The 12,097-nt window shown below is 35.0% G+C and overlaps 1 protein-coding gene across 1 annotated transcript in view; it reads left to right on the top strand.

The window, feature by feature from the left end:
- LOC137388456 (focadhesin-like) overlaps positions 1-12,097 on the top strand; it is a 107,279-nt gene that overhangs the window by 85,458 nt on the left and 9,724 nt on the right. Inside the window, exons 25-31 of the mRNA XM_068074945.1 lie at positions 1,711-1,842; positions 3,270-3,335; positions 4,045-4,192; positions 5,308-5,532; positions 5,927-6,042; positions 7,287-7,397; positions 10,988-11,143. Of these exons, the coding sequence (XP_067931046.1) occupies positions 1,711-1,842; positions 3,270-3,335; positions 4,045-4,192; positions 5,308-5,532; positions 5,927-6,042; positions 7,287-7,397; positions 10,988-11,143 (954 nt within the window). The remainder of the gene's footprint in view (positions 1-1,710; positions 1,843-3,269; positions 3,336-4,044; positions 4,193-5,307; positions 5,533-5,926; positions 6,043-7,286; positions 7,398-10,987; positions 11,144-12,097) is intronic.

The following is a 12,097-nucleotide window of genomic DNA, read 5'->3' as shown; positions in this document are numbered from 1 at the left end:
TTGATTTTCTCTAATTTTTTAATGAATATTTCTGCCCTGCGAAGTACTGAAACTGCAAAAACTAGAGCGCGAAGTGGTCATATATTACTGTACAGTGACTAGTAACAACTTTAAGGATTAAGTTTTTGATTGTATATTGTTACAATAAGTATTTCAAGTACATATTCAACTTCACAAAATTTTTAATTATTCATGTATTATTTTTCAGTATATAAAATGTATTATTATTTAATATTAGTGTGTTTTTAATTATCGCAATACATGTAGTTGATAGACTTACATGACTTACAATACATGTAGTTGATAGACTTACACGACTTACAATACATGTAGTTGATAGACTTACACGACTTACAATACATGTAGTTGATAGACTTACACGACTTACAATACATGTAGTTGATAGACTTATATGACTTTCTTTCAGCTGTGGCTATAGCTCAAACATGAAAAGCTGAAACAACGAATAAAAACAATTTGGCTGACATTATTATGGTCCTATTAACGCAACTTTGAAATTTCTAAATTTACTAGCCGAATCTCCGGCATTGCATGAGTATTAAAAAGCAGCTTATAAACAGTGGCAGGCAATTTAGTTGCTTGCCATTAGCTTGGCCGATTGCCAATGGCTAATTTGAGTAAGCTAGTATTGCTAAACTTAGCAAGCTTTAGTGACGTTGTGCCGTAACGCAGAGTGCTATGCGTATTTTAATTTTTAACCTACTTAGCGACTCATATCGCCCAATGCATTAACTGCATTCTTCGTAGCTCAATAGGTTAGTTTATTGCCTGGTGGATGGGAGGTTCTGAGATCAAATCTTCTGTGTTATGAATTCTTCATTCCAAAATTTTGATAGCTATAGTTGGACAGACCAGATTACAGACAGACACACAGACAGTGAGATTTACATATATACTAGCTGTACTACCCGGCATTGCTCGAATATTAAAAATCAGCTTATAAACAATGAGAGGTAATGAGAGTTGCTTTCCACTTGCTATTAGCCTGGCACATTGCCAATGGATAATTTGAGTAAGCTTACTAATAAGAGCTACTGCTTCTTATTAGTAAGGAGCAGTAGCTCCTTACTAATAAAGAGCTACTGCTCCTTACTACTAGCGCGAGGGAAGTAGCTCCTTACGTAAGAAGCTACTTCCCTCATGACGCAAAGTGACGCGATCACTTTGTGTCGTGAGGGAAAGCAGTAGTGTATTTGCTCCCATATAGCGACATATATCGCCTAATGAAACCATCAAGTTCGTGTGGCTGAATTGGTCAAGCGTCGGACTGGTGAAGCGGAGGGTCTGAGATCAAATCTTTTGCAAAACGGATTTTTTATTCCAAGATTTCAATAGATATAGCTAGAACTACACACATACACACCGACTTTGAGAAATATATATAGATAGATATGAATATAATAAAGTTTCTAGGAATTGTTAGTCAAGCTAAATACGCTCGTTTACATACAATTCCTTTTGGATGTTTTTACCATGATAATCAACAACTTTGTAATGCAAAACTAATGGTTTGTTTACTTATGTAATTGTTCTGTTAACCTGTAGCCTCATGTTTCATATATCCTTTTTATTTGTGCTTCCATCATCAATCATATTATCATTACCGCTATTCTAATAGTTTTTTATATATTTGTTCACTTGTTGTATATACATGTATATTTTCATTATAACCTAAGTTGCTTTATATAGACTAGTCAAATAGCCTGCGGTGCTGGCGTTCTCGTGAGTGCGATGGGTCAAGTGTACCACCCGAAGGCAGCGGATTGGACCAGTGCTCTTAGTAATTCACTACGACAACTCAAGGAGAGCTCTGGAGATGATGTGAGTAGTGATGCCTTGTCAAACGCAAGTATTTACCTCAACACAAATTACACACTACAACACATGATAACTGATAAGCAGAAACATATAGGATTATCTCCTTTCTTGTTTATATAAAACACAGGTACTCCTAACGCATCTTATAGTTAAGGATGGACTTACACAACATTTTTGTAGATTATGTCAGAAAGTATCAGTATTTTTCTATCATTTGAGATTATTTTGGATGTTTGAGGTGATCTGACTGTCAGGATGTTTCAAGATTAAAATCAATAAAACTTGATCACGGTTAAAACACTCAGTGCGATTATTACGTCTATGGTTGCACAGAGACTGGCAGAATAGAGACACGGAACGCTGCAACTTGAAAGCAATAGCCGGAATCAACTCTAGCAATGTGATCGCAACTAGTGACATCATTTCACACGTATTCTTTTAGCGTATTAAATGCTATCACGTTTCATCGATTTTAATCTTGGAACATCCTGGCAATCAAATCACCTCAAACATGAAAAACAATTGCAAATGATAGAAAAATAGCTTTTGATAAAATCTACATGTCTTTTGTTGAAGCTCATCTTTAAGGCTTGTAGTCTGGACAGATTCAGAGTTGTTGCCTCTCCCTCAATACTAGGGAGTTATCAGCTACTGGGTTTACAAGCAGCCATTCATCTGCTGCCATTGTTTTAATCTGTGGATGATGTTCTTAATAAGTTACTCTAGGAGTCTGAAGCAGTGAACTCTGCCTCTTTTTATGAAGATGCTGCTAACTGTTAGAGGATGTACACGTGTGATATCAGTGGTCAGCGAGAGGCTTTTTGTTCGATGAATATTGATAGGATTTGATAGAAATGAGCTCTATCATTTACAACCTTTCTAAGAAAAACCGAAATTTTTAAAAAGCTTAGCGTTCTGATCAATATTGTGACTTTTAGATATTTTATAACTAAATGCAATGTTTTATTAAAGACAAATGTTGGCGCTATTTCATTATGATGAAAGGGCGCCACTGTTAGTCTACCAAATTGTTTACTGATTATTTCATGAATGGAATATTTCGAATTCAAACAGTGTTGTTTATCTTATAATAATTTTTATAAGCTTCCTTGATTTGACATCTCTCAAACGTCATTTAGTCAGTGGCTGTTCATCCATTGATGCCCGTAACAAAGACCATGTCTATGAATCATAAAATCGTGTATTAATAATGCATGGTGTCAAAATCTTCAGCTTTTCTTAAAACAACACCCAATTATATAGAATATAATTGTATACAGTTATATATTACATGTATATATAGCGTGTAAGTGAATTGTATAGATAATTGTAGAGGAAATATATACAATGTTCAATCTGGGGTTATTGATATGTCTCTCTACTCGAATAACACATTATCACCGTTAACTACTGTCTTGCTGTGTTTCTAGGGATGCTCCAGCATGCACTGCTACCTTAGAGGTTTGTTACATCTCACAGGATTGCTCAACTACCAGGTGGGCTATGAAGGAATTATCTCATTTATTGTCTGTTCGCTGCTTTATTTTATCACCTGGCTAAAGTCTACCTTACATCTGTCTTTCACAAATTTTATAACTTTAGACTTGATGCTATTAGTGTATATCTTATATTGAAAGAGTGGCTCCAATGTGGTCACTTACAGAGGAGTAGACACGAGCTAGGAGTAATACAGAGCTTGTATTGATTATACTAAATTATATTCATTCCAGTAATATCTCAAAATATTTTAAATTAAATTTTTTTGTAGTATCACTTCAGACTATTTTAAATTAAAACACTATCTTTGTAAAATGTGTAAGGATCATTTTTTATTTCTTCTGCGGTTTTCCTCACTGTTACACACATCTCATCAGACTCATCTTCAGTCAGCAATGAGTCAGCATTGACCTTGGGATGATGTTTTATTTTATCGGTTGTTTTATCTTGCTTATGAATATTATTATATTATCCATGAAGTATAAACAGTGGTGATTATGACAATTTTGTACTCCTATTTGGGGAGGAGTCATCTACCCTTGACTGCCAGTAAATGGTTACTTGTTTCAAGTTCAACACCATAATTACAACTCTTTGGTCATCAAATTGTTAATCAACTTTACTTTTTTTACTTTTATGAAATAATATTTATTGCAAACAACAATATCCTGTCTGGTGTTATAGTTATCCTCAGAATTTTCACTTTAGATAGGAGATGGACAGTTGACTGCCACAGCTCTCACTCTGTGCGATGAACTCGGGGAGGCTCTGCAGTCATTCACAGACAAATCAAAAGGGTACAGCTGGATGAGTGGAGCTCTCTTCTATCTTGTTTCATCACAGAGTGTTTTACACAGTGGGTGACTTTCTCAAGTTCCTCTCTTCTCCTTATTATTTTCATATGAAGCACTAGCTAGGGCATGTTCGGTCTCTTATCTCTAGGAGTAAGTACAGCTAGCAAGTCAATAACTAAATACTTTTGTGCTTGAAAGTGAAAGGAATTGTGGGTATAACTTGAATGTAGTGAAATATGAATAATTATATATGACAACCACAACTAGGGATCAGTGTGTAGCATGTTTACGTAGTAGTCAATGCTTTACTATTATAATATACATCTCCCCTTCTTACATATATTATGCTCACCAGGGGCACCATAGAGAAGTTAAAAGGGAATGTAAGTGAAATGGTGAAGGGAAACCAAGTCGGTTCATAGTGGAAGACTTGTCATCCTTATTATGTTGTTATGTTGGCTCTAGTTAACTCTGCGCTCACTAATAGTTTAGCTTGATAAATCTCTCAGTAGTTGACTCGGCTTTGCACAGGCCGATGATTGTCATCTATATATAGCCAACCTGCCTGCAGTAGGGAGTATAGTCTGTCTCCATGTTCTCAATTTTATCCCTGGGTTTAAACAATTTAACAATTTATCTCTTTGTATTGCCTCTGGATTGGGCCCAAGTTAACAACACCTTAACTCTCCATATTATAAAAAATAACAATATTAAATACATGTATATATATATATTATATATATTATTGTATATACTACCGCCTAAAGACGAAGGACCTAAAGAAAGAGAACTGCTCATATCTTAAATAACTGCGTAAACAGTGCAGTGTTTGCTAAAAAGGTGCCATCTCAGCTTGAATTTTGCTTCTCTTTTAAGGGCTGAAACAAGTACGTAATACAAACACAAAAGTTCATGTACTCAAAGACATGTTTGCGAGGGCTATAGTGGATTTTACAAGAAATGCTATAACAGAATTCTGCAAACGAATCGAAATATCTTGAGGGAATGATCACTTAATTATTTTCCCTCTTCCAATCACAGATCTATTTATCTATCTTGTGAGATAGATCAGCTTCCTTATAGCCGCTAATCAAAACTATTTGGTTGCACGGGTAGCATCTGATGATATAGAAAAAAATTTGTTATGTATAAATTATGTTTTTTCATGTCTCACCAGGCAGGAGCAACCCACGAACCTACAAACGTAGCCTCTCAACCACATCTATATTGCGATATGTTGTGGAACGTTTGCACAGTCACACCACAGCTAGACAACCAGCCACTCCGGACCAGCTGCTACTGCTGATGCGGTGTTTGTTGTCAGGAGCAAAAAGGAAACAACTCCCTTTGCTTCACTGGTCTTCCCTGCTCACTCCTCTGATGAGAGTAACTGGCGTTCAAGGTACCAACCATTCAACTACACTCAGTTGTCTTCACTTTGATTAGCTTAGAGTTTCATCTCCTCCAATCTCTATAACAGAAAAGTCTGTTGTTATACAAAGCTGTTAAAATGGCTAAAACACTAGATGAGGTGAAGTCTCTACAGGTACCCAGACATTGGCTGTTATTGCTGACCTGAGGCTACGAAATCTTCAGTTATTTAAAATTATTTTGCTTGCTTAAGACTATTACATGTTGACTGAATAATTGTGACATTGAATAAAAAAAACAAATTCTCTTGCGTTTTTGTCTATGAAACCTGTATTGTAAGCATGTTTGTCTCGCAGTACAATTAATTTTACATTTCTGGGAGTTGTTTTCTCTCATCATTATGAGACTCCGAAATTCTTTTGCAGGAAAAGAGATTGAAACTTCTTGTATAGCAATTGCAATAAGCCAGTCTAAAGGTTGTTCTCTCTCATCTGCATATATCTCCAAGCATTGCCTTCCACAGCACTACAACAAATTGTCAGTAAGTACAGTGCTTCTCTTTGTCATGCATGTTAATGCATTCCGGAACCGAACTCGTATGTCAATTCACTTGTATTTCAAGTCAATTTTCCTATATAGAATAACTTGATACAAATTAATTTGTTACCACCCTCTGAAAAAACACAAAACAAGATATTACAATGGAAAAAACCGTTTATAATAGTTTTATTTCACCACCTATGCTCGCCAAGTAACAAATACCTATCTAATAGTTATGATCTGCAATAAAATGTGACTTTGTTATGTGAAGTACTGTATGGATTTTACCGTCGAGACATACGGTAGCTCTATCAGCAGCGCGCTACACTTTTGTGACGCTATGCAACATAGCATAAACTTTAAATTCAACTTAATTGAACTTAACTTTCTATACAAACACTTGAAAATAAGTTTTAATCTTACATTACACTAAACTTGATTCTAATTTTGTTTTCATTTGTTTTTCTTCTGGTTTTTGGACTCACTTTCACCTCCATTCTTAGCCGACCTTTTTAAATTCTTAATATGACAAGGAAGACCAAGTGCGCTGTTCTCGGAAGCAGCCTCTCGCACACTTGGCCACCTAGCAGTCACATCGAGAAGCGTCTCGTATGCTCCTATTTCAAAGTTCTCTCGAATGTCAAGGCAAAAATTTGCTTGGAATTTTCCTAATATCTCAAATTTCTCATTTGTCAAGATATTACTATGTATTTCTATCTGATGCTAGTCTACCAGTCAGCACTATTTACCCAGCTTCAAACGCTGCTTCAGTTCTGCATACTGTTAATATCATAAGGCTGTCATGAATGCTTTACTAGGTGTATGCTGTTTAGATTGAAGTTGTCTTCTTTTAACAGCAGGCCTAGTCTAATTCTCGCCGAGACTTATTCTCCCATCTAAAAATAAAAATAGTTATTATGAAATAAACTAACTAATCATAAGTTAACTCCACAATGCTGTTGGCAGCAGGAATATATGCGTGCATGTATGAACAATAAAGAGATAGATGTTGTTTGTCTTTAATAGAACATGTGAGACTATTCGACCGATTTTTTATACACCACAATATGTTATGAGATATATGTTAACATAATACACTTTTAAAAGAAAAACAGACTATTTTTTATGAGTATTTAATAACCATTACTTTCTCAGTTTTACGTAGATTGTTCAACATTCCTTGTAAATTATTGCACACATATGTTCACTGTTGAGTGCACAACACCTATTCACCACAATTTGTAGGAGAAGTCACACTTTTGTATGGCTGATCAACTGGATGAATACATAGACTCAGTGGCAGCCCAGAGACAAAGGGACTTGAGGGACAAAGTATGGTTGCCTCTCTTAAACCGGGTTTGTACATGTATGAATATAGTCTGCGGTAATGCTATCTCATGTATTTTGCATAGCTAGTTGATTAGGGGAAGTAGTTGAAGGGCCGCCACAGATTACAATAAAATAGGGCTAAAGCAGACATGGATATCAAACACTTTAGTTATGTTATACTTCTTGTGAGTTGCCAATACCTCTTCAGCGTAAGTTTAGTAAAATATTTTCAACTCAGTGTGGCCTGTAGCAAGGTATTAATTACATCTTAGTTCAAAAGCGTCTCATGCCGTCTTGAATGAGTTGTAGTCATCTATATATATATATAAATCTCAAAGTTCATCATTCGGTGTGTCCAGCTATAGTTATTAAACTCTAAGAATGAAAGATTCGCTTCATGCTAGATTTGATCTTGAAACCTCCCGTTTACCAGGTGATAACTTAACCAATTAAGCTACACGAGATGCACTTCATTCATTGGGCGATATGAATCGTTATGTCAGTTGAAATACGCATAGCACTCTGTATCACGCAACGTCACTAAAGCTTGTTCTCTCTTATTAGTAAGTTTAGCAATACAGATAGTAGCTTACCCAAATTAGTCATCGGCAATGTGCAAGGCTAATGGTAAGTGGCAGGCAAATACATTACCTGCTGCTGTTTATAAGCTGTTTTTTAATACCCGTGCAACGCCGGGTAGAAATCATCAAAAATCTATATACGCACTGTATATGTTAAAAATTAGTAACAGAACAATATGTTAGCCTTAGTAACTATGGTTACCCACAGTAACTTTAGTATATTTAGTGGTTATGATCTGCAAGAAAATGTAACACAACAATGTACTACGAGCAGTGCATACCGTGGGGAGTACTTACCTTCGAGACAGACAGATAACATAAACGTTGAATTTAACTGAACTAAATTTAGCTTAAAAACACATCCTTAAAGGTTGACTTGCAACAAAATTCACATTACAGTTATTTGGTATCAAAAGATTCACCATGTCTTATCTTACTCTGTTGTGTTGTAGGTGCCAAATATGTGGAAAGGTGATTACAAGCTCTTAAAAGCTCAAAAACGAAAAGCCGCCGTAGATTGGAATCTCTTTATTTTTCTCACGTATTCATTACAGTTTGGTCATTGTCTTGTCACGTGATGTTCTCACGTGAATTGAAAAGCCGTTAAAAAGCTCAATATAAAACTTATCGTAGCACTAGTTTATGACAAACACTTCGGGTTTTACCGAAGACCCCGAATCAAATATAGATGCTCGCTACTTTACAGTTTTGTTTCGGCATTATTCAATCGTCAAGTCGTAATACTTCGCAAATAATTTTTGCAGCACTTTTCGATCATCACAAGTGACAAACAGGCTCATCATGATTATCAGACAATGATATGTACTCCTTCGAGATAATGTTGAAAAGTTTAGCGATTTTTTACAGTAAGTTATAAGAGATCAGTGCTAAAAGTGACAGCATTACAATGACGATAAAACAGACGCGTAAGAACAATAGACATGGTTTTATTGAATGTGTGAAGTATATTTGTGAAAATATTTCGACCAATGAGGTTGCATGAAAGTGTAAACAGAAACCATCCTGTAACAACCACGTCCCATTTGAGCCGTTTTGAAAAGCGAATCCAAACTACGGCGGTCTCGTGTAGCTGCGATTAAATGTTGGTTTTTTTGCTTTCAAGAGCTTGTAATCACATTCCCATATATTTTGCACCTACAACACAACAGAGTAAGACATGGTGAAGCTTATGATACCAAATAACTGTAATGTGAATTTTGTTGCAAGTCAACCTTTAAAGCTAAGTTTTAGTATGTGTTTTACTAAACTTCAACTATGTCATAGGCCGAAGTTTTTTCCCTTACTCATCTGTTTTCAAATTTATTTTCACTCTAGCTTTTAATGACTAATGCCGAACTAAGATAGCGAGCAACATATATCTCTTTCAGGTGTTGTGGGAGGGATTCCGGCAAATAGCATGTCGACACCTTTGTTATTTCATCATAATCACCATACCAACTGTCGACTTGTAATTTTTATGTGAACTTTTTGTTGATAGCCTATGGCAGAAAAAAAATTGAAAAAAATTCGTCTACCTATGGGAAGGAGGGAAAAACATTTTGTTTCATATAGTAAGTCGAAAAAACTATTATAACAATGCATCGTGACGCGAGGGCGAACTGTATTAAAAAATAATTGAGCATGTGCAATCTTTTAATCGCTTCAATTGCTTAATCGTTTTTAATACAAGATTTTAATCCAGCTATAGCTGTCCAGCTATAGCTGTCCAGCTATAGCTGTCCAGCTATAGCTGGAAGCTATAGCTATAGCTCCAAGCTATAGCTTCCAGCTTGATGTTGAGCTTCAAGCTATAGCTCCACATCAATTCAAGCTATAGCTGGACAGCTATAGCTGGACAGCTATAGCTGGACAGCTATAGCTTGACAGCTATAGTTTGACAGCTATAGCTTGACAGCTATAGCTGGACAGCTATAGCTGGACAGATGAACGGCAAACTTTTGAGATTTATACATATATAATATTATTTTCATTTGTATCACTTCAATGCTGTTAGTTCAATTTTAATAAGGAGTGTTTGTTGGGGGTCCAAAAGGCTACGCAATGCATTAAGTTTATCTTAACAAAACAAGACAGCCAGTAAGACAAATCCTATACAAAAAATTTACATACAGAGTAAATGACACGCACCTGGTAAATAGTAGATATTAGATGGTTAATTACATTAGTGTATTTCTAATGCTTCCTTACCCTTCTCTTGTGTGTTATATATTTGGTTTATGGTTTTCATAATTTCTCTGTTATTGGAAAGTTTAAAAAGCTAATGACAAGTTGGCAGAGTGTCACTTTCTCTTATGAAGGAGAGTAAAGAAGTTGTACAGTTTTAGAGTTTTAGAGTTGTCTAACAGATAAATATAAGTGGCAACCCTTTAACCCAGTTTCAATCAAACAGAGTTCAAGATGTTGTCCTTTTCTTTCGCAGTTGGTTATCTTGTTCTCCATTATCATACAAAGTACTTCCTCAATATATTATTAACTTCCTCCACGGTGTTGCTTAAGTCTGATTGTAAACCGGACCCAAGGACTTTCATAAGCTTGTAACCATATCGTGTGATTAGTCTAACTTACTAACAAGTTATATATAAAATACAAGAGCAGACAAATCTAAATTTTATGTTTTGTTTCTATTTTAAACAAGTTTGTTAGCTGAAGGTGCAAAAAAAATGATTTTGATGAACAGATCATATATTTCTTTATTGTTTGTGTTTTGCATTTTTTTTATTTGGCTGCTTTCTAATACGCTATTTAGCGTTCATACTATAGCTGAATTTCTTATGGTTTAAATGGGACCTTCAGCTTTATAGTTACTTGAATTGATGTGGTACTTGGATAGCTTACAAACAAGTTGTGTCCTGTGCACATTCTTCAACTGTCTGTTGTCTAACTGACAGCTATGCATAACATAAGCCAGTACTTGAGTGAAGCTGGCAACAGATCAACACAATTTTTTAGCTATCTACATGGATACTAAACTAGTGTTATGTTTTTACCTGTACCATTATCCTTTACCATTTCTAGGATGAGCCAACTGAAAATGACTTGTTGGAAGCACTTCTAAGGTCATTAAAGAATATTGTCGAGAACACGTCTAGTCACTCCCCATCCTCTGTAACCTTTGCTTATGAGACGCTCGGTCTATTTTGTTATAACATCAGAAGTGACAGCTCTTTTTACGTGAGTATAAATAATGTAATATGTGAAGTACCACATAATATGACGTGTTTTATACCACATAATGTGACATGTGTTTTATACCACACTAGCTGTGCTACCCGGCGTTGCCTGGATAGTAAAAAAAGTCTTTGGACAGAAAATTGATTTGTATTTAACATATAACAACATTTGCCATTCTAACTTTCAAACTACATATTATGAGAGAAGTGTTTTGTGTAGTTGAAATAAATTAAGAGAGAAAATAAAACAACCGTAAAGGTTTTCAAACAATTATAACTTTCAAACTTCATATCATGAGGAAAAGGTTTTGTGCTGGACAACTGATTTAAAAATAAATAAACAACTGTAAAGGTTTTCAAACCAATGTAAATTTAAAATTTTATAACTTTCAGCAACCTATATATTTTAATAATGTACAGAGGAACCTCGGTTCTTGAACATAATCCATTCCAGAAGCTTTTTCGAAAACCGAGTTGTTCGAGATGTGAAACAATTTTTCCATTTAAAATAAAATTATGTAAATTTTAATCCGCTCCAAGGCGAGAAAACAACTTCGGTAAAGTATTTTCCCAACATTTTACACCATAAGCTGTACTTGCTAAGCTTGTAGTTGCTATTTTACACCATAAGCTGTACTTGTTGCCCTGGTAATAAAAAGGTCTATGCACAGAAAATTTATCTGTATATAACATATATAACAACATTTGCCATTTTAACTTTCAAACTACATATCTTGAGAAAAGTGTTTTGTGTAGTTGAAATAATTTGAGAGAAAATAAAAACAACTGTAAAGTTTTTCAAACTTTGTCAAACAACTGTAACTCTCAAACTTCATATCATGAGGAAAATAATTTGTGCTGATCAAATAAATTAAAAAAAATAAAAGAATTGTAAAAGGAATTAGATGTAAATGTGAAATAATCAGCAAGTAATAGCTAAATTAAGTCGGTTTTG

The sequence above is a fragment of the Watersipora subatra genome, chromosome 1 (assembly GCF_963576615.1).
Source record: "Watersipora subatra chromosome 1, tzWatSuba1.1, whole genome shotgun sequence".
NCBI classification, from domain to species: Eukaryota; Metazoa; Bryozoa; class Gymnolaemata; order Cheilostomatida; family Watersiporidae; genus Watersipora; species Watersipora subatra.
Note: the sequence above shows the minus strand (reverse complement) of the source record. Positions and strands in the feature narration are given on the sequence as shown.